The following is a 23,244-nucleotide window of genomic DNA, read 5'->3' as shown; positions in this document are numbered from 1 at the left end:
TGTGTCCTCAGCTGCTCCCAAAGCCCAGGCATGTCCTTGTCCAACTCAGTCAAAGTTGTAGTAAAGGCAGAAAGCGAAGAACATGGCAAAGATCTGGAATGATGGAGGTGAGAGAGGGTCAACCCCATGGCAGGGCCAGGCTGGGCCTGAGGATGGAAGCAGAGAGAGGGGCTGGAGGATCCCTGGCCTGGGGCCACTGCTGTGCCCCTCGAGGGGTCTGGGCCAGCTCTCCTGGTGCTGCACAGGGACACCCAGGGTGAGGAGACCCAGGGGGAGTAAAACAAACCCTCCCTTGTTCCTTCACCTGCCCCATCTGCAGTGGAGAACAGGCTCTGTACCCCGAGACAGACCTGAGCCCCTTTGTGCTCTCCTTGCCCACTGAGCAACCCCCATGCCACCAAAACTGCTCTGCCTGCCCTGGCCCTGGCCCCCCTCATTACCTCAATGCCCAGCACGGCTAAGCTGCAGGTCCCAGGGAGGGAGATGTACCTCTGCAGCGTCCTGCCGAAGGTGAAGAAGCAGCCCTGGGGCAGAGAGAGGATGGAGAGGCTCTCTTGTGTTCCCCATGGCCACAGGGAGCCCAGAGGGGGACCAGAGTGCAGGGGGATGTGGGGGGGTCTCCTGTGGGGCAGGACAAGCTGAGGACTTTGGGAGCCACTGGACTGTGGAAGCACAGGCAGGCAATGTCCCAGGCTTCTGTCCCTTATGCTCTGCTCCGTGAGCCTGGGAAGGGCTGAGGCTGGGACAGGGACACAGACACAGCAGGGTTGTGCCGTACCTGCTCATGGATGTAGCCAGGGCTTCTGTCCTGGCACTGCTCCCAGCCTAGGAGCTCTCCTGCCAGCAGAAACCCATCCCGGGCACAGCACGCCTGTGGCCATGGCATCCCTGGGTGCAGCTCCTGGAAGCGGGAGCCATTCCCAAAGTCTTTGGGTCCTAAAACACCACAACACGAGAACTGGAACAGAAGGGAAACACCATCACCGTGGTCACCCTTGGTGGATCCTGCGTGTCCCCCAGGAGCCTCCCAGGTGCTCACCGTGACCATGAGGGTGTTCCAGGCTGTGGAGAAGACCTCAGCACTCTCATCCCCACCATAGTTCTTCTGTAGCTCGGACAGGAAGTGCTCGGGCTGCACCTGTGGAATTGATGCCAGGGCTGGGAATGTTCCTCTCCCACCCTGCTGAGGGGAGCTGGGCACCCACTGGATCCCCCCCCACCTGCTTTGAGGTGTGTGTTGTGCTGGTGACAGAAGTGAGGGGAAGGGTGTCCCTAGACCAGCCCAGGTCGCCTGGTGGGCTCTGAGCCATGGCCATGGTGTGACAGAGGAAGGCTGCTGACGCTGGGGATGGTGTGAGTACCTGTTTCCAGTGCACCAGGAAGAGAATGGCCCCAACAAGCTGTGCGAGGAAGACGAGGCTGACAAGGATGAAGAACTGGAAGGCAGCAGGTGAAGGAGTCAGAGACCAGCCTGATCCCACAAGCAACCTGCTCACATTATCCCTGCCCTCCTCTGCACCAGTCCTGCCTGTGCTCTGTGTCCCTGAGACCAGGGACATGTGTACAGCTCCTGGGGACAGATGCCACATCTCTGACCACAGTGGCTGCAAGGCAGGGGTTAAAAACAAGCACTGCCTGCAAGGGACTGGGGATGCTGAATAAACAGGGGTCTCCGTGCTCAAATAGGCATTTCTGTCCCTCACCAGCAGTGGGGTCATCTTGGAAATGCCATGTGGGACAAGCCAGTGGCTTCAGAGGGAATTGACTCTACTTAGTGGCTTTATAAATCCTCTGGGCTCTAAGCTGAGACTCACAAGGTGGGGAGTGGATGGCAGGACATATTGAGGATGAGGAACAGCAGCTCCTGGCTCTTCCAGCAATACCTGCATCCCCCACTACCCTCCAGCCTGTGACTCCTGCCCCCAGTGCCCCCTGCCCACATCCTGCAGCCCCTTCCCACCCATCTTCCCTCCCTCACCAGCAGCAGGAGCGGGCGGCTCCGGCGCAGGGCCCCGCAACAGCCCAGGAAGCCCAGCAGGGACAGGGCAATGCCCACGGCCAGCAGCAGCCATGCACCTGCGCTCAGCACGGCCCTGGCAGCCACGATGTCCTGGAAACCAGCCGGGTCCGTGGCCACCCACACTCCCATGCCTGTCAGGCATGTCCCCCCAGCCTGCAGGAGGAGGTCAGGAGATGATAATGGGCTCAAGGGATGTCCAAGGCTCGGTCCCCTCCCTGGGAATGGGTGTCACCCACCCTGAGCCAGATGTAAATGTCACCCCATGTGCATGTGGGATGCTTCAACCCTTGGTTCCCTCCCTGGGACCGGTGTCACCCACCCTGAGCCAGCTGGAGATGTCGCTCCCCAGGCAAGGTTCCCCTCCACCCCTGCACCCCGCAGGGCCCAGGTGGACTCACAAACACCAGCACGTTGAAGATGAACATCAGGTACTTCATGCAGCTCAAGACACTCATGGAGACACCGGGAGGGGGGACACAGCAGTGTTTGTCCCTGTGGAGGGGAGAGCAGAGCCCTGGCCACAGCCAGCCCTGACTTGTCCTGGACCCCATGGCTCCAGCAGAATGTGGGGAGATCCCAAAATTCCCAGATCATTTTCTACCTCCACCATCTCCCATCACACCCCAAAAAGCCCCAAACCTGTGTTCTCTCCAAATCCATGTCCCCTCCCAATCACGTCCCCGCCCTTCACACGTCCCATGTCTCCTGTCCTGTGTCCCATCCAAACCCTGTGTCTCCTCCAAACCCTGCGTTCCCTCCAGACCCTGTGTCCCCTACAAACCCACGTGCCCTACAGACTTTGTGTCCCCACCAAACCCTGTGTCCCCTACAAACCCATGTCCCTTCCAAACCCAGGTCCTCTCTAAATCCTGTGTTCCCTTCAGCCCCTTCATCACTCACCCTGTGGGGATAGTGGGCAACCCAGGTGCCTCTAACCTTCCCTGGCACTGCCAACACCTATATAACATCACCAAGGTTGGAAAATCCCTCCTCCCTTCTCACACCAGCAGCCCCCAAGAAATCCCTTCCAGCCGCGAGGCCATGAATGATTGATGGGGAACAGGATCCACCATTGTGCCTCTGGCGGCCGGGAGTCTCTGGCTCTTGTCAGCCAAGGAAATGAAACCTTTGGGCAGGGAAAGATGAGCCACCCCACCGGGCCAGGGGTGACCTCGGCCACTGATCATTGCTGTGGCCATTCAGGAAAGCCTTCAGTGGCCACAGGTGGGACCCGAGGGCAGGCAGGTGGTGCTGCGGGGACGATCAGCTGCTGGGGCAGCACAAATGGATGACAGGGTCTGTCCCCTCTTGTTGCTGATGGGAGAAATGGAGATGATTCATGCTAACTAAATTGTAACTATTCGAAAAGTTGTTATTATAAAGCAATAAAGGGAATTAGTGTTACAAGGCAGATGGAGCCCTTTGCAGATGTTACACGTTAAAAATAGGATACAGGATGTAGTTTTAAGATAAGTAATGTCTCAAGACAGAATCGACCTTGAGATGGACAAAGCTGGAACGACTTCAAGCATAAGGTTTGAAATTACGGTTTTAACTACAAAGTGCAAGGCTAATTATTGGAACATAATGCTTGCTTACATCACACAATGCTTAGTACACACGAGCAACCTGTGAGGTTATCCAGAGGACAACAAGGATGAGTGCAGGCTTTCATCCAAAGACCACCAAAAGAAGACTGAAGGCCCCCTAGCAACAAGTGAAGCATGAACCATGAAGGATAGCGATGTAGAATTTAAGAATTGAAAGTGGGAGGAAACCTACAGGAAACATTAACAAATATGTATAAGCATGTAGTATATAAGTTTAGTTTGAATTGCTTTGTTTGGTATGTGAGGTGGGGTGAGAAGCCCTCTCCATACCCTGCTCAGTTTTGCTTATGTTTTAATCGTACTTAGTTACTGGCAAATTACAGACATAATTGTATCTTTTTTACTAAATTGTATTCATTTATACCAAATTGCTATTCAATTGACTAAATTGCATTTATTTTTAATTTAATTGCTGTTAACTCAATAAACCTAATTGTCTAATTTCATTTACAACACTGACTTTAGGAGCTCTCTAAACGCAGTCACCTTAGAAAGGAAACATTATTTATTCTGCACCAGGTACAAATAGGAGGTTTCCACAAATCAAGCACACTGAGGGGTAAAAGGTTAAATCTTTTTTAAACAGTAAATTTACACGAACACGTCTATCTAAAGCATATTCTTCACTTGACTAATACATTTTCTTTTGGTGATGTGACTTTACTCAATGTTTGAAACACAAAGTTCTTTTCTTCATTAAAGTATCTTCTCTTGGAGAAGTTGAATTTCGACAGCTAGGTTTGCAAAAGGTGAGATAATTGATCCTAGAGGCAGAGAATTCATCTTGAATTGATAGATAATCACAGATAATTCATCCTGAATTGATAGATAATTGCAGATAATTCAAGATTAATTGATTGCAGATAATTCAAGATGAACTGATAGATAACCTCATATAATTCAAGACTGATAGTTAACCACAGATAATTCACGATGAATTGATAGATAACCCCAGATAATTCACGATGAACTGACAGATAATCACAGATAATTCATGATGAATTGACAGATAATCACAGATAATTCACGATGAATTGACAGATAATCACAGATAATTCATGATGAATTGACAGATAATCACAGATAATTCACGATGAATTGACAGATAATCACAGATAATTCACGATGAATTGATAGATAATCCCGGATAATTCACGATGAATTGATAGATAATCCCGGATAATTCACGATGAATTGATAGATAATCACAGATAATTCACGATGAATTGATAGATAATCCCGGATAATTCGCGATGAACTGATAGATAATCACAGATAATTCACGATGAATTGATAGATAATCACAGATAATTCACGATGAACTGACAGATAATCCCGGATAATTCACGATGAACTGATAGATAATCCCGGATAATTCACGATGAACTGATAGATAATCCCGGATAATTCACGATGAATTGATAGATAATCACAGATAATTCACGATGAATTGATAGATAATCCCGGATAATTCACGATGAACTGATAGATAATCACAGATAATTCACGATGAACTGACAGATAATCCCGGATAATTCACGATGAACTGATAGATAATCACAGATAATTCACGATGAATTGATAGATAATCACAGATAATTCACGATGAACTGATAGATAGTCACAGATAATTCACGATGAATTGATAGATAATCACAGATAATTCACGATGAATTGATAGATAATCCCAGATAATTCACGATGAATTGATAGATAATCACAGATAATTCACGATGAATTGATAGATAATCCCGGATAATTCACGATGAATTGACAGATAATCACAGATAATTCACGATGAATTGACAGATAATCACAGATAATTCACGATGAATTGACAGATAATCACAGATAATTCACGATGAATTGATAGATAATCCCGGATAATTCACGATGAATTGACAGATAATCACAGATAATTCACGATGAATTGATAGATAATCACAGATAATTCACGATGAATTGATAGATAATCCCAGATAATTCACGATGAATTGATAGATAATCCCAGATAATTCACGATGAATTGATAGATAATCCCGGATAATTCACGATGAATTGACAGATAATCACAGATAATTCACGATGAATTGATAGATAATCACAGATAATTCACGATGAATTGATAGATAATCCCAGATAATTCACGATGAATTGATAGATAATCCCAGATAATTCACGATGAATTGATAGATAATCACAGATAATTCACGATGAACTGACAGATAGTCACAGATAATTCACGATGAACTGACAGATAATCACAGATAATTCACGATGAATTGATAGATAATCCCGGATAATTCACGATGAACTGATAGATAATCCCGGATAATTCACGATGAACTGATAGATAATCCCGGATAATTCACTTGAAGGCGGTGGCGGTGCCCCCGCAGCCCCCGGGCGCTCGGGGCTCTGTCTCTCCCCGCCGAGCCAGCAGGGGGCAGCCGAGCGCGCAGCCATAGAGCCGAGCGGGGCGGCCAGAGCGCCTCCCGCCCGCGCCCAGCGAGGCGGCTCCACCAATCGCAGAGGGCGCTGGCTGGCGGGGCGGGAGGAACGAGAGACAGACGGGGATCTTGACCAATCACAGAGCGCTTTCCCCAGGCTGGCGCCCTGGGGGCGCGGCCCCGAGCCCGGAAGCGGCGCTGTGCCTTCCCGTTCCCTCGGCGTTGCTTCCGGTGCCGCCGCCGCCGCCCGCGGGATGTAGCGGCCGGTGAGGGGCGGGCAGGGGAGCGAGGGGTTCTCTGCTTCCAGCCCACCAGGGAGAGCCCTGCCGCCGGTCCCGCCGCTCCCGGTAACTCTGCTTCTTCCACCCGCAGCGCGGCGGCAGAAGGACGCGGAAAGACCTTCATCGGCTGCCCCGGAGCACCCGCCGCCCCGATGGCGTCCCGCAAGGCCCCCGCCGGGGCGGGCAGCGGGCTGGCGGCCGCCGGCCGGGAGCGGGAGCGGGAGCGGGCGCACCTGGAGCTCGCCGAGCTGGGGCCGCTCCTGGAGGAGAAAGGGGACCAAGGAGCCACCGGAGCTGCCAGCGTGAGCCCCTCCGAGACCCTCGGGCGGGCGGGGAGTCAGAGCCTGGCTCGGTCTCCTCGCTCCGTCCCCGCGATTACCCCGGGAATCTGCCCGTTATCCCATTAATAACTAGAGGAGCACAGCTCCGAGCCAGCCCCAACGCTGTTCCTGCCAGCAGGAATGGAGCCGAGATAGTCCTAAGCAGGGATGTCACCGGGATCGCTGTGTCTGTGCCGCCTGTTCCCAGGCTGTTTCCAGTGCCCCAGCATTTCCACAGGGCAGGGAATCACCTTCCCGACCCCTTTCCCGGCTGAGGAGAGCAGATGTGCCGGGAGCCAGAGCCTTCCCAGCTCGGAGCTGTCTCTGCTCGGGTGTCCCGGCTGCGCCGAGCGGCGGCTCCAGCCTTGGTTGTAGGGATGAAAATCCCTGGTGGTAATCCCACTTTTCGACAGGATAAATCTGGGATTAGCCTGCCCAGGACGGGTCAGGCAGCAGCGTGTTGCATAAACGAGGGTGACTGGGGGGTCCTGCCTTGTCCTCTCAGAGGGATGAAGCCCCAGATGCCCTCAGAAGAGCAGGGATGATTCCTCTCCCAGGGGCTGGAATAATTCCCTCCTGGCTCTTCTCCCTGCAGGCTGAGGATCCACCAGGCCCGGCAGCCCGTGAGGAAGAGGAGGAGGAGGTGGTGCGGGTGCTGACCCTGCCCCTGCAGGCTCACCATGCCATGGAGAAGATGGAAGAGTTTGTGTACAAGGTACCGGAGCTGGTGGTGATCCCCCGGTCTTGATTTTGGAGCAGATTCCCCAGTCCCAGGGTTTGGGGTGACAGGCTGTGTCAGAATAAAGCTCCACATGGCCCCAGCTTGCTTCAGCTCTGCTGGGCTGATCCCAGTGGGGATGGCCAGGATGGGGGCCATAGTGGGTGAGGACCTGGGAGCAATCCCAGTGTTCCTGTGGGCCTGGGTGCGGCCCAGGAGTCCCAGTGCTGGCTGGGGTGTCACCCAGTGCCCACAGTCACTGTGGCTCCTGTGCTTCTTCCCTGATCAAACGGGAATTCCCACCGCAGGGAACAGTCTCTGGGTGTGGAAAGGTTAAAGCTGATGGTATCAATCGCCCCTGACTCCCTGGGGGATCCTGGAATCACTCCTTTGGGGCCTGAGAGTGAAACCATGTGCTAACTGAGGTGAGGGTAAAATCACTCCCTGGGAGTTTTGTGGAGCAAAGTGCAGGATGTGGGTGGGTGGCTGACAGGGTCCACAGGGCACCTGATTGATGTCTGAGAAGCCAAACTTCTTCTCCCTGAGGAGCAGCCCAGGGCCGGGTTGTTCCCTGTGGGTCTGGGGCTCTGATCCCCCTGGTGTGTTGCAGGTGTGGGAAGGACGCTGGCGTGTGATCCCGTATGACGTCCTGCCCGACTGGCTCAAGGACAATGATTACCTCCTGCACGGACACCGGCCCCCCATGCCCTCCTTCCGTGCCTGCTTCCGGAGCATCTTCCGGATACACACTGAGACAGGCAACATCTGGACACACCTGCTGGGTGACTGTGGGGAAGGGGGAACCCTGGGGCTGGAGGGGCTCAGACCCTGCGTTAGAGTCAGAACAGGCTCAGTGCTGGGTCCTCCCCGTGCCCAGGGCTCCCTGTGAGGATGCTGTGCATGCAGGCAGATCAGACATGGAGTGTCTGGAGCCCCTTGGGAGAGAGGGACCAGGGCTGGGCTCACCCACTGTAGGAGTGGGATGGCGAAATGTGTCCTGGGAAAAACAAGGAAGCCTCAGATGACGTTCCTCTGAAATGAGTCCAGAGGAGGCCAGAGAGATGCTCTGAGGGCTGGAGCTCTTCTGCTCTGGAACTGGGCTGGGAGAGCTGGGAATACTTAGCCTGGAGAAGACAAAGCTCCAGGGAGACCTTAGAGCCCCTTCCAGAGCTGAAGAGGGACTTTGGACAAGGGCTGGGAGTCATAGGACAAGGAAGAATATCTTCCCACTGCCAGAGGGCAGGGTTAGATGGGATATTGGAAGAAATTTTTCCCTGTGGGGGTGGTAAGGCCCTGACCCAGGTTGCCCAGGGCAGCTGTGGCTGCCCCATCCCTGGAAGTGTCCACAGCCAGGTTGAACTAGGCTTGGAGCAACCTGGGATAGTGGCAGGTGTTCCTAGCCATGGCATGGGCTGGAATGTGGTGAGCTTTAAGGTCCCTTCCTACCTAAACTAGTCTGTGATTCCATGACCCTGTGAAACACATCAGCTCAGCAGCTCTTTGCCCTGTGCCTGCCCCTTCCCCTGATCCCAGACCTTCCCATTTGCACTTACAAAGACCTTAGCCAAGGACCTACTGTGGGTTACTGAGCACTCCTGGGATACATCCAGGACTTCCTGGAGCATGGCTAGGGCTGTTCTTATTCTGGCTCTGCTGAACTCCCTCACTTGTCCCCCTGACTTCCTTCTCCATGTGCTCCTGCAGGGTTTGTTCTGTTCCTCTGCCTGGGGATCCTGACCATGCTGCGGCCCAACATGTACTTTATGGCTCCTCTCCAGGAGAAGGTGGTGTTTGGGATGTTCTTCCTGGGAGCAGTGCTGTGCCTCAGCTTCTCCTGGCTTTTCCACACTGTCTACTGTCACTCAGAGAAGGTCTCACGGACTTTTTCAAAGTGAGTCAGCGTGAGTGTGGTTGTGTGGTCTCCTGGGAGGTTTTGGGTTCTTGCAGCATCTCCTCTTGGAAAGCACTGTGTTCCCAAATGTTTTATCCCTGGGGGAAGGGAGCGTCCATCCAATCCAGCATGAAACTGAGAGGAAGCACAACAGGGTTCTGGAGGGTTCTGTCTGAGCATCTTAAATGTGCCAGGTCAGGGGCCTCAGGTGCATGATAAAGATCCTGGGACACTGTAGCTCCCAAGGGAACAGGATCCTGGCTCCCAGGGGAACAGGCTCTGTTGCTCTTGTAGCAGTGAATTGAGGAGGGGTCTCACTCTCACTGGGCAGCTGGGGGCCATGGCCAGTTTGGCAGGACCCAGTTTACTGGATGCTTTTAAAAACCTCAGTTTGGACTGAAACCAAATGGAAAGAAGGAACAGGATTCCCAGCAGAGTGGGAAGGCTGGTCAGTGGTTTGTGCCTCTTCCTGGGCTGCTCCCATCAGCCTTTGCAGTGAGGCTCTCGAGTGACATTCTGCTCCCTCATGGCTGTTAAAGGCATTTATTTGAGTGCTGCTTGCTGGGAATCGTGCCCATCCCCTTTGCACAACCCCTAGAGATCCCACGGGATCCTGTCTTCAGAACAAATCCAGCAGGAATGCCCTTGTGTTCCTGGGAAGGCAGTGGGGGCAGTGCAGGGGCTATGTTTCAATGGTGAGATGAGTGGAGGATCACAGATCCATGTGCACAGGGATTTGTTCCCGGTGGTTCGAGTTCCAGCCTCCTCCTGCCCAGTCCCTTTCCACATGGAGGGGGTGGATTTTGGGGCTCACCTGTGGCTCTCTGTCATTGCACCCTGGCTGCAGGTTGGATTATTCAGGAATTGCACTGCTGATCATGGGGAGCTTCGTCCCGTGGCTCTACTACTCATTCTACTGCTCTCCACAGCCAAGACTCATCTACCTCTCCATCGTCTGTGTCTTGGGTATCTCTGCCATCATTGTGGCACAGTGGGACCGATTTGCCACTCCCAAGCACAGGCAGACCAGAGCAGGTAGGAGCTCCCTCCTCCCCCAAGTCCTGGGAATCACTTTGGGCAGATCCCGTTTGGGAGAAGCTCTGGGAGCTGCAGGATTCATTTCCCTGGAGCAGCACAGCACTGCAGGGAGCAGCCTCCTGCCTTCTCTTGCTGTGCTGGGGATTCATCTGCTGAGCAGAGCCTGAGGTTTGGAGTTTAAAAATAGCCTGGGTCAGCTGGGGCTGTGCCTTTTCTACCTTCTACAGGAAGCAGTTTAGCAGCAGGAAGCTGCAGCTGAGGCAGAGGAGAAAGGCATTCCTGAGCTCTTCCCTGCCAGGGACGTGCTGGCTGGTCCCTGCCTTCCTGGGGGTGCAGTGGGGGGTTCCCTCCAGCCTGGCAGCAGGTCCAGCCTGGCTGAAGCACCAGGAGACACCTCCCTCCCCAACTCCCAGGGGCCCTGAAGCAAATGTCTCAGAGCCCTGTCCTGGCTACATGAAGTGAGGAAAGACCATGCTGAGACAGAGGCCACCTGAGAGCCCTCAGATGAGGGCAGGGGAGAGGCGGCACTCGCATCCCCCTGGCTCCTCCCCACTGCATCCTGTGCCCCCAGCACGAGCAGGATCCAGCCGGGTGCCACCCAGAGCCTCTCCAGGCCAGTGTCACCACGGTGCCACTTGTTCTTTGCCAACTCATCAGAGGGCAGAGTTGAACATTTCAGCTGTTGCTGAGCTCCTTCCTCGGGAGCTGCAAGAAATTACTGTACTGGAAGGGCTGGCACCTTACAAAGTCCATTCCCATAGCCAGGAGTGGGAGCTGCTGCAGCCCTGCATAAAAAACAGTGGGTGGATTCTACCCAACGGGCACAGGGGCGGTTTGCCTGGAATGTGGACCTGTGGATCCCTCATTTTGGGAAGGATATGTGCCGTAAGGATTGGAGAAGTTTAAGGAGTGTTAGGACAATGCTTTCAGACACAGTGGGGGGATTGCTTGGGGGTCTCCTGTGCAGGGCCAAGAGTTGGACACAGTGATCTGAGTCCTTTTCAGCTCAAGATATTCTGTGAATTCAGTGAAGAAAAGCTGCTTCCCTAGCACAGGATGAGGGATTCAGGGGAACTGGTGGCGGGAGCAGCTCCCCCCCACTCCCACTGAGCTCGTTTCCCTGATCTCTCTGGGCTACAGGCGTGTTCCTGGGGCTGGGACTGAGCGGGGTTGTGCCCACCATGCACTTCACCATTGCTGAAGGCTTTGTGAAGGCCACCACGGTGGGGCAGATGGGCTGGTTCTTCCTCATGGCTGTGATGTACATCACGGGCGCTGGGCTCTATGCTGCCCGCATCCCTGAGCGCTTCTTCCCGGGCAAGTTCGACATCTGGGTGAGTGTGGGGATCAGCAAACCTTGGGGGCAGCTCTGGGTCAACAGAGGGGGCGTTGAGGGGCTGGATGGGATGTCAGGCTGTGCCTCAGCACAGTGGCAGGCAGACCTTGAACGGGTGCTGTGTGTGGGCAGGGTAAAATACAGGGTGGGAATCGCTGCTGGATGCAACAGGGGGGAGCAGAGAGCAAAGGACAGTCCTGGAGCAGCAAGGAAGAGGAAGAGGTGGTGTTGACAGTGTTGGTGTCCCCTTTGGTCTGGTCTAAAGGCTTTTTTGCTTCCCTCCAGTTCCAGTCTCATCAGATCTTCCATGTGCTGGTAGTGGCTGCAGCCTTTGTCCACTTCTATGGGGTGTCCAACCTGCAGGAATTCCGCTACGGCCTGGAAGGGGGGTGCACAGACGACTCTCTCCTCTGAGAGCGCCTGGTTTTAGTACAAGCTTCCTAAGTGCTTTTTAAACTCTTGTCTTTGCTAAAATCAAAGGAAGACTCAAAACCATTTGGGGTTGTTGGTTTGTTGTTTTTTTTCTTTTAAAGAAACAAAAAAGTAAGAAATGGGTAAATCCTTTAGCAAAGTTGTCGACCAAATCCTCACCCCCTTCCCCACGCACTGTGCTGGGGCTGCAGGGGGGTGCCTGACTCCTCCAGACAGTGTTTTTGCTGCACCAGGGTCACCTGGTGCTTGCTGCTCCTGCACAGCTGTGCACATCCCACTCTTCATGAACCAGGAGTTTTGCATATCCCCCACGGCAGTGCCTGGCTGGGGCAGCCCTAGGCACAGGCACACACTCATGTAATTTAAAGTTTTAATTGTCCTTTTTGTTTTGTTTTCCTTGACAAAGTAATGTAAACATAAATGAAAGAATATTTAATATTTAATACTAAGCTTTAAGACAACGCGCTGCCACCGCAGTCCTTGGCTCCCTCCGTGTCGGGAGGAGGGAGGAAGAAGAGTGTTGTAGGGAATGTAGAGCTGCTGTAGCTGATTGAAATAAAAAGGTCAATAGTTCAGTGTCACCACTGTGTCCATGTCCATTCTTGGGGTGGGGGAAGAGAGGGCTCTGGGCACCCCAGGAACAGGCCAGGAGTGCCCTGGGGCAGTGGAATCCCTCCAGCTGCGGTGGACTCCGGACTGGGCTGGAATAAAACAGGAAATTTGAGTGTTGTGATGACAGGGCAGGAAACCCAGCCCTGGCTGGTGACAGCTCTGGGGCTGTGACTTCCTTTGGGGCTCTGCAGGGCAGGAGAGGTGGCACAGCCTGGCCAGGGTGGGAGCAGTGCAGGACCATGGCCCATTCAGAGGCTTCTCCTGGTGCACAGGGGACAGTGACTGTCAGGAGGTTTGGAGGTGCAGAGGCCAGCAAAGTCCAGTTCAGGCAGCTGAGGGCCATTGCCTGACCTACAGATGAAGGAGTGTGGGCAGAGCCATTATAGCCCCTGTGCCACCTGCCCCTGCCATCCCCCAGAGGGGGGATGTCCTTTTGCTGAGCTGTCTGGATGTGGCCCAGCTTTGGAAATCCCCCAGGCTGGACACTGTATCAGGAATTCCCAGCAAGCAATAGCTTGATCAATGAGTTAATTAGTGAGTTACAACAGAAAACCTCACTGGATGTGATTTTGTAACTGCTAGCAAGAGGGAAGGGGCTTCTAGAGCTGGAGTTTAAGGACGAAACTGCAGAGGAGATGTGGTAACTCTGCTCAGGCCAGGATCCGAAATGAAAAGCAGGAGGCTGTGCTGGCAGCAGGTGCAATGCTTCCCCCTCCAGCCCCATAACTTAAACTTGACAGGGAAGAGGCTACCTTTCAGCTGCATTCACTGCAGGTGCAACATCCCAGAGAAGACTCCAAGACTTTCACTCCAGTCTGTGCCCAAAGGATGACAAGACTCCGTTTGGTCCTTGTCTCAAATCTCCTTGTATTCTACCAGACGTGTAACATTACAGCAATGGAATATATCAGGAATAAATAGATTTTCTTTTCTAAAAGTTCTCCTGAGCAATTTGACATTGAGAAATGCTGCAGGTCCTCCTGGCGAAGACCACCACTGGTCTAAGTACAAACCCCCTCCACATCCTCCAGGTGGGACTGCTCAGGAACAGGGGAGGAAGAGGAGGAGGCGGCGGCCAGGGACCATCATTGGTACTGTCGGTAGTCACTAAACGGGGGCGGCTGGAGCTGGGAAGGATCCTCTGACAACTGTGGGCCTAGAGCATGGACAGGGGAAAAGGCAAATAAATACCAAAATGCAGGAGATTCTTCCCATTAACAGAATTCACAGCTGGTTTGTTTATATAAATCCCTCTTAAAATTAATCATAAGTCCTGGAGTTGTTTGGGTTTCATAAAGAGTTTCAAAAGTAGCATAGAATCACAGACTGGTTTGGGTTGGAAGAGACCTCAAAGCTTATCCAATTCTATCCTCTGCCATGGGCACAGACATCTTCCACTAGTCCAGCTTGCTCCTAGCCCTGTCCAACCTGGCCATGGACACTGCCAGGGATGGGGCAGCCACAGCTTCTCTGGGCAGCCTGTGCCAGGGCCTCACCACCCAAGGTCAGACAGGGCTTGGAGCAACCTGAGATAGTGGAAGGTGTTTGTGCCTATGGCAGGAGGTAGAATGAGATGGGCTTTGAGGTCCCTGCCACCCCAATCCAGTCTGGGATTCTGTGACAGAGGTATTTAGCATTTTTCACAGGAAACATTCACACAACAATTTCTTACTCAGTGAGAGCTCTGCTTGCATTTTACTTGGGAAAGAAAAAAGGCATGTAGATATGGAAGCAGTTTAGAAGAGAACCACCACCACCCTTTTTTGGAAATTATGTATCTCTACCTGCCAGGTCTTCATCCTTTCATTTACCCCAGGGTTCCCTACACAGACCACAACCTGCCAGACTCACTCCTCTTTTCCACAACGTGCTGCCTGCCATTCCCTCAAACAATTGTGTCCCACCCCTGAGTAAAACCCTTCTGCCACCATGTGCCAGGTGTGTGGCAGAAGCCAGGGACAGCAGGGACATCCCTGCTCTCACCCTTGCCACCTCCAGTCTCCCAGCGGGAAGCAGCTGGTGATAATCTCATGTCATCAGCACCTGCAGCTCCTCCTTGGCTTTCCACAGCCTCAGGAGCTGGCAGGGCAGTCTAGGATAAGAAGATGACTGCCAGGGGCACATCAGCAAAGCAAATCCTTGTGACACATCCTCTGCTGGCTCCTTACCGTTTGGGAACTGTGTGGAGGCAAATCTTGTCAGCAGAATTCCAGCTCCTTCAATCAGGGCCAGGAGAATTCCTCCCATTGCGGCAGATCCGACCATGGCAACAGGGCCATCTGGAAATGAAAAGCACAAACCAACACTTAATTTCTTTGGTACGTGTTAGAATCCATTGAACCCCAGGATGGTTTGGGCTGGAAGGGACCTTAAAGATCATTTCATTCCACCCCCTGCCACAGGCTGGGACACCTTCCACTATCCCAGGTTGCGTCAAGCACCGTCCAACCTGGCCTTGGACACTTCCAGGGATGGGGCAGCCACAGCTGCTCTGGGCAGCCTGTGCCAGGGCCTCCCCATCCCCTTCGTGCCTTAATCTCTCCTAAAGCAGACTCAGAGCAGTAATTTTTTCCATTAAGCTGCATTAAAGGATAATTACTGGGCAACTCCCCTACCCTCCTTTCAAGGAACACCGGGAACGTTTGGGAGCCTGATTATTACTTTCCTAAGAACAGGAGAAAAGTTTCCGATTATTTTTCAGAATCTGAGACACCAAATTCCAATCTGGGTGTCATAGTGCTTTGAGTGCTTTGCTATAACAATGAGAACTGTACATTTAGAGAGCAGGAGATTTTCAACTGATACCCCCAGTTTCTTACTTCTTGCAGCTAAAATGGCTCCAGTCAGGGCTCCGCTCGTGATGGAATTCCAAGGATCTTCCTTCCCTCTCATTCTGACCATACTGCAGTCAATCATGGAGAAGAGACCTCCCCAGACAGCAAAGCTCCCTGTTCCAAATCAAACCAAAGCCATTTTGGAGAGAGCAGAGAAGCCAGTTGTGCTGCACAGCAGATGCCATGGTGTTTAATGTGCTCCCTTTCAGACATTAAGTAAATTCAGACTTACAAAGAGCCAAATACAGATTAAAATCAATACAGGAAAATTTCCAACTTGACATGACATCATCCCCCTCTCCCCCCATTTTATACATCATCTCACTGATCTACAATTAACTACAGAAAATTTATCAAACCATGATTATAATGGAACTGTCATCCTAACAAAGTCAGACTAGCTGAAGAAACTTGCAGATTTATCCCTTTTTAACATATTCCCTCACAATGATGCAGTCATGTCACACTTCACATCTCACCCAACCCTGCTCCTCAGGAGCCCGGCATCCTACAGCACATGCACGGACACCCCCAAGCTCTATTTCTGATCCAAGCTGGATCACTTTTCATAATCAGTTAGTTTTATCTTAACCCCCTCCACACCATGAAGAGGCTCTAGGGAGCTCTGCTGTTTAAGATATGACCTGTTATTAACTGCTGCCTTATCACTCCAGGAACACAGTCTGTTTCCTCCACAACCAAACTAATTTTGGATATATCAGAACTGTATTTACCCATTGCTTGGGCCAACAAACCTGCTGAGACTCAGCTCAGGTGTCAGTGCAGCTGCACCATCTTACATTCCCAAACTCTGTTATCTACCAACAGTCAATTCTGTGCAACAAAACCTCAAAATTCATTACCTCCCAGTTGTGGAGCTCTGGTTTTAATGGCTGTCAAACTGCCCCGCAGCCGGTGGTTTACACCCTAAAATAAGAGAATTCAGTTAAAATAAAACAGTAAAATCTTACAGCCAAGCTGAGTCTATACTGCAAAAACCTGACACAGGCCCAACACATTTCTGAGCCTCAGCATCTGTGAGGAGCTGAGACAAAGTGTGCTAGTGTGCTTTACATCTATTTCACTATTTATCACTTCCATACAATATTCCTGTCAGGTACAAATGGGAATTAGACACCAGGCAGGAAACAATTTCGGTTCACAGTCTGAGTGTCCCAGTAGGACTGAAGGAGGCATTACAGTAACATTTTAGCAGGATAAGCAGTGATTTTTCTCATGTATAATTTTTCTGATGGGCAATGACACTAGCTGTCCTATGTTTAGTCATTCCTGCAGGTGGAATCAGAGGTGTCTTTGTAGCAAGAGAAGCAAAGTCACACTGAGCTTTCCAGAGTCCAATACTCAACGCATCACTCAGGACCCCACAGAACAGTTACACATTTTCTCATACTTTAACACAATTTAAAGAATATCCACCAAGTTTTACTTTTGTTACAATCACTCAGAAGTGGGGATAGGTGTATTTAGCAAGTCTTAAGCAAAATTAAGAATCTAATTAAGCACTTAATCCTTTTAATTAATTAAGCAAATTAATCCTTTTCAAGTGAAGTGTCTGCAGAATCTGACTAGTTTGGAAACAGTTACTTATCAAACCCACCTCAAGCCAACAGCTTATTGTCAGAGTAACATCGAAAACACCTCATATATGAAGTCAGAGAAATTTTAAAACAAATATTCTAGCAGCAATTGGATCTTAATTTATCAAATGTCTCTGCAATGGGCTTATAGCCAAAATTTTGCAGCAGATATCCCAAAAGTGAAAACCAACTTGCATCAGCAAAACTTCACTTCCATGTTTACTCACTCCTGCACTAGAACCAAACCTGAGGATTAAAAAATCAAGTTAATAAAAGGAGCAATGATTAAATAAGAGATTAATTGAACAAAATTATACCCTTTAATATAAATATTAAGGAGAAAAATATTCTTTCTTTGAGTCATTCCGTGTTTTAAAAGAAAGGGAAAGGCCAGGAGAGGAAGGAGAGCCCAGGCTTCATGCCCCTCCATGCAGACAGAACCACAGGCAGGAGATCAGCCAAGACGGATCTTTCTGGTTGTACTTCCCCATCCTGAGGGAAATGTTCATCAGTTAGGGAAGAACAAGCTACCAGTGTCCCACTGCGGCCACCAGAGCAAACAGGGAAGCAGCAATTTTATCCCCAGAGAGGAAGAACCCCCACAGATCTTGAGCCAGGACAGATTCTCATGGTCTGGACTAACAATGTACAGGTCTTTAATCAGCCCTGCTCCCTGCACAGGGATTTATTCTCCTTCCCCTTCACTGTCACACTCCCTGGAGAAGGACAGTGGAGGGAAGACTGCAGTCAATGCACCTTCAGAGGATTTTACTCACCACTGGGGAATTTCGGAAGCCTTTGATAGCCTGGAAAATGCCCCCTCCTATGGCCCCCATGGTGAAGGCCCCTCCACAATCATCCACTATCCTCCAGGGACTGGAAAGAAAAATAGAGATGAAAATATTAAACCCCATCATGTTAAACCGTGTGAGTGGGATGGATCCAGCACTTTGGCACTGGTATAACTGGGGTGAAGATCAAGCCTGGTGGCTGTACTGTCTCACACAGCTCACTGAGCAAGCAGCAACACAGAACCAAGAATATTTCAGCAAAACAAACTCAACCTTTGCCAGAGTCTCCTGGCCTCCTTCCCTGGAGTGGTAAATACCAAATATACAGAAATGCCTGAACTCCTCACACAAGGCAGAGACATCCATCATGGAAAACTCCTGCAGAATTCCAGCTCTACCCTACTTACATAGTGTAAATAGCTTTAAATTCCCTGATCTCATTAATCTCTTGATCTACAGAGAACTGAGGCAGTAAATTCCATGAGACTCAGTTCCCAGTTGTCACAAAACACCTTTTCTTGAATTACTCACCCTTTTCATTAGTTTTGCTTATTTAAATGAGACTTCAAAGTAATCTTTGCTGAGCTGGAAAGGTTTTTCCTGATGCATCCTGGATCTCTGAAGTCCATTCAAACAAAACAGAGATCCCCTCAGAGGTATAGCACCCAATATTCCTGCTCCAACACCACAGAGCAGCCAGGAAGACCTTGCACAGAAGCACTTTCCTGCAGCACAGGCTGTCAGTACCTGCTGGGGAGCCTGAATCTGGGGTTCCTCTGCCAAGAACTGAAGCCTTGCAACCCTAAATCAATCCTAAATTAGGTAAGCTTTAAGATGCCATTAACTTCTGTTGTCACTGTGGGTAATTTCAGAGCATACAATAACAAAGCTGTTTGGTTTCTTTCATCTTGTACTGAGATCTTCCAGCCAAGCACTCAGGTGATTTAATGCCTACACTGCCAATAATCAGAAAATGCAAAAGTCAGCCTACAGCAGCATGCAGGTAACAAATCTGAGCACCATGGCAAGTGTTTCTGTCAGGCAGGATCATCAATGAGCACTTCCAATTTCACTCAGAATATCATGTTTCTGTTCCTGAGGAGCCCCTACAGCTTCCGGCTCCTGTATATGAGGGCATCATCCCTGACCTGCCACTTCCCCACCTTACAGACCTCCTCTAGTGATGGGTGACAAATCCCCTTCACTGTGCTGCAGGCTTTGCCACAAGATGTTTTCCTCCTGAAGAAACGTCTAATTTGCAGTCCCTCTCCTGAGTGTTCTCCCAGGCTCCTCACGTTCACAACCTAATTCCAAACCTCCTCCTCCTCCACAGGCAGCCCTGCCCCTTGTCGGAGTGAACTCCTGTGTGCACAGATCACACTCAGTGTCAGCTTTGCTTTTGTACCTTGGATCGCTGGGTCATTCCCAAGGTGCCAGGACCCCACCCAAGTGTCACCACTGAGTGTCCCCAGCAACAGCTACATCCACATCCCAAATCCACATGGCCTCAGGAAGCAGAGGGGTGTGTTTTTTCCTTCATCATCACCTCCTGCTTGTCTGCCCGGCCTGCACATGGTCTCATCTCATTACAACCCCATCAGCCCTAACTGCATTCAATAACTCAACAATTTATTTTCCTTCCACTCTTTCATGCATCAGGAAAAGGTTCCTAGCACACTCTTGCCCAAGATACCAAAATGGAAAGCAACTCACATCTCTTTTCTCAGGACTTTTTGTTGTTTTATTCTCACATCTCTTGTGCAGATTTTTATCTCCTCTGTTATGAATAAAACATCCCAACTCTCTCCCTTTGTTAACTCTCTAAGAGTGATCTGATTAAAAGGCTTTTTGGAAACCTAAATGGATTATGTAAAGCAGGTTTCCCTTATGCACAAAGTCAAGGAATTCCAATCTACGAGTCTGCTGCTTTTTCCTAAAGCCTTGTTAATGAGACCCCAATAATGGAAAGCTTCCCTCTCTAACCTCATTAGCTGTTACCTTAGGGATTCCTAATTTTCATTTTAAACTACTCTCCATGCTTTTCTGAGCAGCTTTTAAATCAGAGAATCTCTTCGATCCCAGCACAGCCAGCCCGTGTGTCAGCTCCTCCAAACTCTGTCAGAGCTGACACAAAATTCCCCCAGCCTTTGCACTGTTTGACCTCATAAAGAATTGGAGAAGAAAAGAGATTATTCCATTGTTAATCTGGCACTTATCCACAAGCATTGCAGTACTGTTAACTGTTTCCCTGACTCTGAGGGGGAGCCCTGGGTGTCGGGAAATGACATGTAGATAAGGTCGGGTTCCTGCTCCTGACAGCACCAGAGATTGCTCAGAGAAGAGGAATGCAAAGGCCAAGACTTCACTTCTCCCAGGGCTCTGGGACAGCCACACACCATCTCTGGCTGCCTGGGAGAGGAGTGAGTCCTCCCTCCAAGCCCCATGGCATCCTGCAGCTCTCCTGACAGCTGGATAACCACTGGAATCAGAGAACACCACACTTTAAATGAAAATAGGCCTTTTCTCTCTGCCAACAGCTCATCAGGAACCAGAATGGGGAACACCAACAGCCCCACACGGCTCGGCAGCAAAACACCCCTACTGCACAGCATTAAGGATACAGCTTCAAGCTGCAGCTGGGGAGGGTCAGGAGGATATGAAGAGGACTTTCTGCACAGAAAGGACTGTCAAGCATTGGAAGGGGCTGCCCAGAGTGGTGGTGGAATCCTCATCCCTGGAGCTGTTCAAGGAATGACTGGAGATGGCACTCAGTGCTCTGGTCTGGTTGACAAGGTGGGGGTCACAGGTTGACAATGCTTCAGAGATTAGACTTGATGGTCTGAGAAGTCTTTTCCAACCTCACTAATTCTGAGATTACCTGAAGACCAGAGCCATGTATAAATAAATACTGTTTACTTTGGCCATGTCCCAGACTTATGCTGTAAAAAGGCAGGGGTGATGTTTATGGACAAACTTAATACATGTCAGGAAAGTAACCTGCTAAGTTTGGGAAAAGCCTCATGATCAGCTGCAGGTCCCTGTCTGCAAAGGTGAGCAGACAGCTCAGCCTGGTTTGTGCTGGAAGAGACCTTAAAGCTCATCCAATTCCACCCCCACTTCCACTATCCCACATTGCTCCAAGCCCCAGTGCCCAATCTGGCCTTGGACACTGCCAGGGATGGGGCAGCCACAGCTTCTCTGGGCAACCTGGGCCAAGGCCTCACCACACAGGGAAAAATTTCTTCCCACTATCCCATCTAACCCTGTTCTCTGGCAGTAGGAAGCCATTCCTCTCATCCTGCCTGTGACTCCAGGCCCTTGTCCCAACTCCCATGCTAAGAAACTCTTCCCATTATTCAGTAACCCCGTGCCTGAGCTTGCATTTAATCCTTTTGTTACTACAAATACAACCTTTGACTTGCAACCAATGTGTAGGTCTACAAAGACAGTGCTGAACCATGACAGAAGTCAGACACTGCCAGCTTGGCATGGAGGGGGCTGGGGGGTTGGGCTAGGCTTATGGAAATGGGGAGGGAGAAGAACAGGGCCATGGGGGGTGTGAGGGCAGCCTGGGGGGACCAAAGATGAGGGAGGACTTGGGGGCTGAGGGTGAGAGAAAGCTGAGGAGAGGGTGGGGGAGGCTGACGACAGACAAGACCGACGATGAGGGAGAGAACTGAAAAAGAATTAAGGGTGAGAAAAGGCTGAGCGGGGTGTGGGGGAGGCTGAGAGTGAGGGGAGCTGTAGATGAAGGAAGGCTGAGATGGTGGTGCTGATGATCGGGGGTCTTTGGATGAGAGGAAGGACTGAAGATGGGGGGACAGATGGCGGCTGAGGATGAAGGGGGGACTGAGGATTGTAGGGGCTGTACATCGGGGAAGATATGAGGTAGCCGAGAATGAGGGGGGATTGAGGATGGATGATCTGAGAACGACGAAAGGACTGAGGATGAGAAGGGGAGCGGAAGGGGGGAGCCTGTAAATAAGGAATGGACCGAGAATGTGAGGAGCTGAGGATAAGGGGGAATTGTGGATAGGGAGACCCATGATGGGGGGGGCTGAGGCCGAGGCGGGCTGAGAATGGGGAGGCACTAAGGATAAGGGAAGGCTGGAAGGGAAGCTGAGGACGAGGGACCGAGGTAGGGCTGTGAATAAGGGGGGGCTGAAAGACCGAACATAGGTCCGCCAGCGCAGCGCCCGCCGCCGTCCCCGGAGGCGCATGAGCGGCGCAGGTCGCAGGGCCCCCCCGGCTCCTCGCCGCTCCGGGAGGCCGCGGGGGCTCGGTAGCGCCAGGGCCCGGCTCCCAGGCCTCGAGCGGGCCTCGCGGCACGGCTTGGCCTGCGCCGCCTCCCGCAGGGGGCCCCACCAAGGTCAACTCCGCCCCCCAGACGGGGAGCGGCCCCGGAGCGCGCCCGCACCGCTCACCCGCCCCGTCCCGGCGCTCGCGGATCCCGATCCCGATCCCCATCCCCTCACCAGGGCTCACGAGCGTACTCCTCCATCTTGCCCGGCCCCACCACCTCCCCGCCCGCGACTGGCTGCGGCGACCCCGCCCCGGCCAATGGCAGCGGAGGGCGGGGCGAGGCGCTGAGCGGGGAGTGTTTGCGCGTGCGCCATGCCCAGGCCCCGCCCCCGGCCCTGATTGACAGGTGCAGCGATGGTGGGGGTGTGGCCGAGCCGTGAGGGGAGAAATCCCGGAGTGAGTGATCCGTCGGGTCCCTGCATTTCCTCCCTAAATTCCATCCAGTGACACGCCCTGCTATGGGCAGGGTCACTTTCCACTATCCCAGGGCGCTCCAAGCCCCGGCCAACATAACTTTGGACATTTCCAGGCATGGAGCAGCAAGAGGGCCTCACCATCCGAAGAGGAATTCATTCCCAATACGCCATCTAACCCTCTGTTAGTAGGAAGCCCTTTGTCCTGTCACTTCAGGCCTTTGGCCAAAGTTCCTCTCCAGCTCTTTTAGGAGCAGTACCTGTGCAAGTTGCTCCAAGGACAAAGCACTGCTCCAAATTTCATGGAATCATAGAGTGGTTTGGATTTGAAGGGACGTTAAATCTTACCCTGTTCCACCCCTTGCCATGGGCAGGGACATATTCCACTAGACCAGATTGCTCGAAGCCTGTCCAACCTGGCCTAGAACAGCAGGGTCCAAGCCCACATCATTCCTGATGCTGCTGCATGAGTTGGGCTGACCTCTCACGTCCCAGGGTATGCTGCTGTGGTTCTGCGTGTAGGTGGGAGCTGGGACTTGACGTCCCTATCACCAGGCCAGTTCCCAGGGCAGGCAGAGCTGGAATCCAGAGAACCGTG

At 51.7% G+C, this 23,244-nt stretch overlaps 3 protein-coding genes across 3 annotated transcripts; 1 reads left to right on the top strand and 2 right to left on the bottom strand.

Moving 5' to 3' along the window:
• Positions 1-45: 45 nt before the first annotated feature.
• Positions 46-2,475, bottom strand: LOC102114688 (tetraspanin-18-like). Its single transcript, XM_088067297.1, has 7 exons — positions 2,419-2,475; positions 1,979-2,173; positions 1,362-1,436; positions 1,040-1,138; positions 779-958; positions 441-524; positions 46-93 (listed from the first exon to the last, which is right to left on the bottom strand). The coding sequence occupies exons 1-7, from the start codon at positions 2,473-2,475 to the stop codon at positions 46-48; spliced, it is 738 nt and encodes a 245-aa protein (XP_087923423.1).
• Positions 2,476-6,291: 3,816 nt separating this feature from the next.
• Positions 6,292-12,677, top strand: ADIPOR1 (adiponectin receptor 1). The gene is made up of 8 exons (XM_014258964.2): positions 6,292-6,346; positions 6,453-6,663; positions 7,277-7,396; positions 8,010-8,181; positions 9,104-9,290; positions 10,138-10,325; positions 11,469-11,662; positions 11,950-12,677. Exons 2-8 carry the CDS (start codon positions 6,514-6,516, stop codon positions 12,076-12,078), a joined length of 1,140 nt encoding a protein of 379 aa, XP_014114439.1. The 5' UTR covers positions 6,292-6,346; positions 6,453-6,513; the 3' UTR covers positions 12,079-12,677.
• Positions 12,678-13,550: 873 nt separating this feature from the next.
• TIMM17A (translocase of inner mitochondrial membrane 17A) lies at positions 13,551-22,494 on the bottom strand. The gene is made up of 6 exons (XM_005530206.3): positions 22,407-22,494; positions 17,917-18,016; positions 16,406-16,469; positions 15,528-15,656; positions 14,877-14,987; positions 13,551-13,864 (listed from the first exon to the last, which is right to left on the bottom strand). Exons 1-6 carry the CDS (start codon positions 22,430-22,432, stop codon positions 13,794-13,796), a joined length of 501 nt encoding a protein of 166 aa, XP_005530263.1. The 5' UTR covers positions 22,433-22,494; the 3' UTR covers positions 13,551-13,793.
• Positions 22,495-23,244: the final 750 nt, after the last annotated feature.

This window comes from Pseudopodoces humilis, chromosome 26, assembly GCF_049639895.1.
Source record: "Pseudopodoces humilis isolate 2021_Gansu_Grassland_sample_001 chromosome 26, ASM4963989v1, whole genome shotgun sequence".
Taxonomy (NCBI): domain Eukaryota; kingdom Metazoa; phylum Chordata; class Aves; order Passeriformes; family Paridae; genus Pseudopodoces; species Pseudopodoces humilis.
The sequence above is the reverse complement of the archived record's forward strand: the minus strand, read 5'-3'. Positions and strand labels throughout refer to the sequence as shown.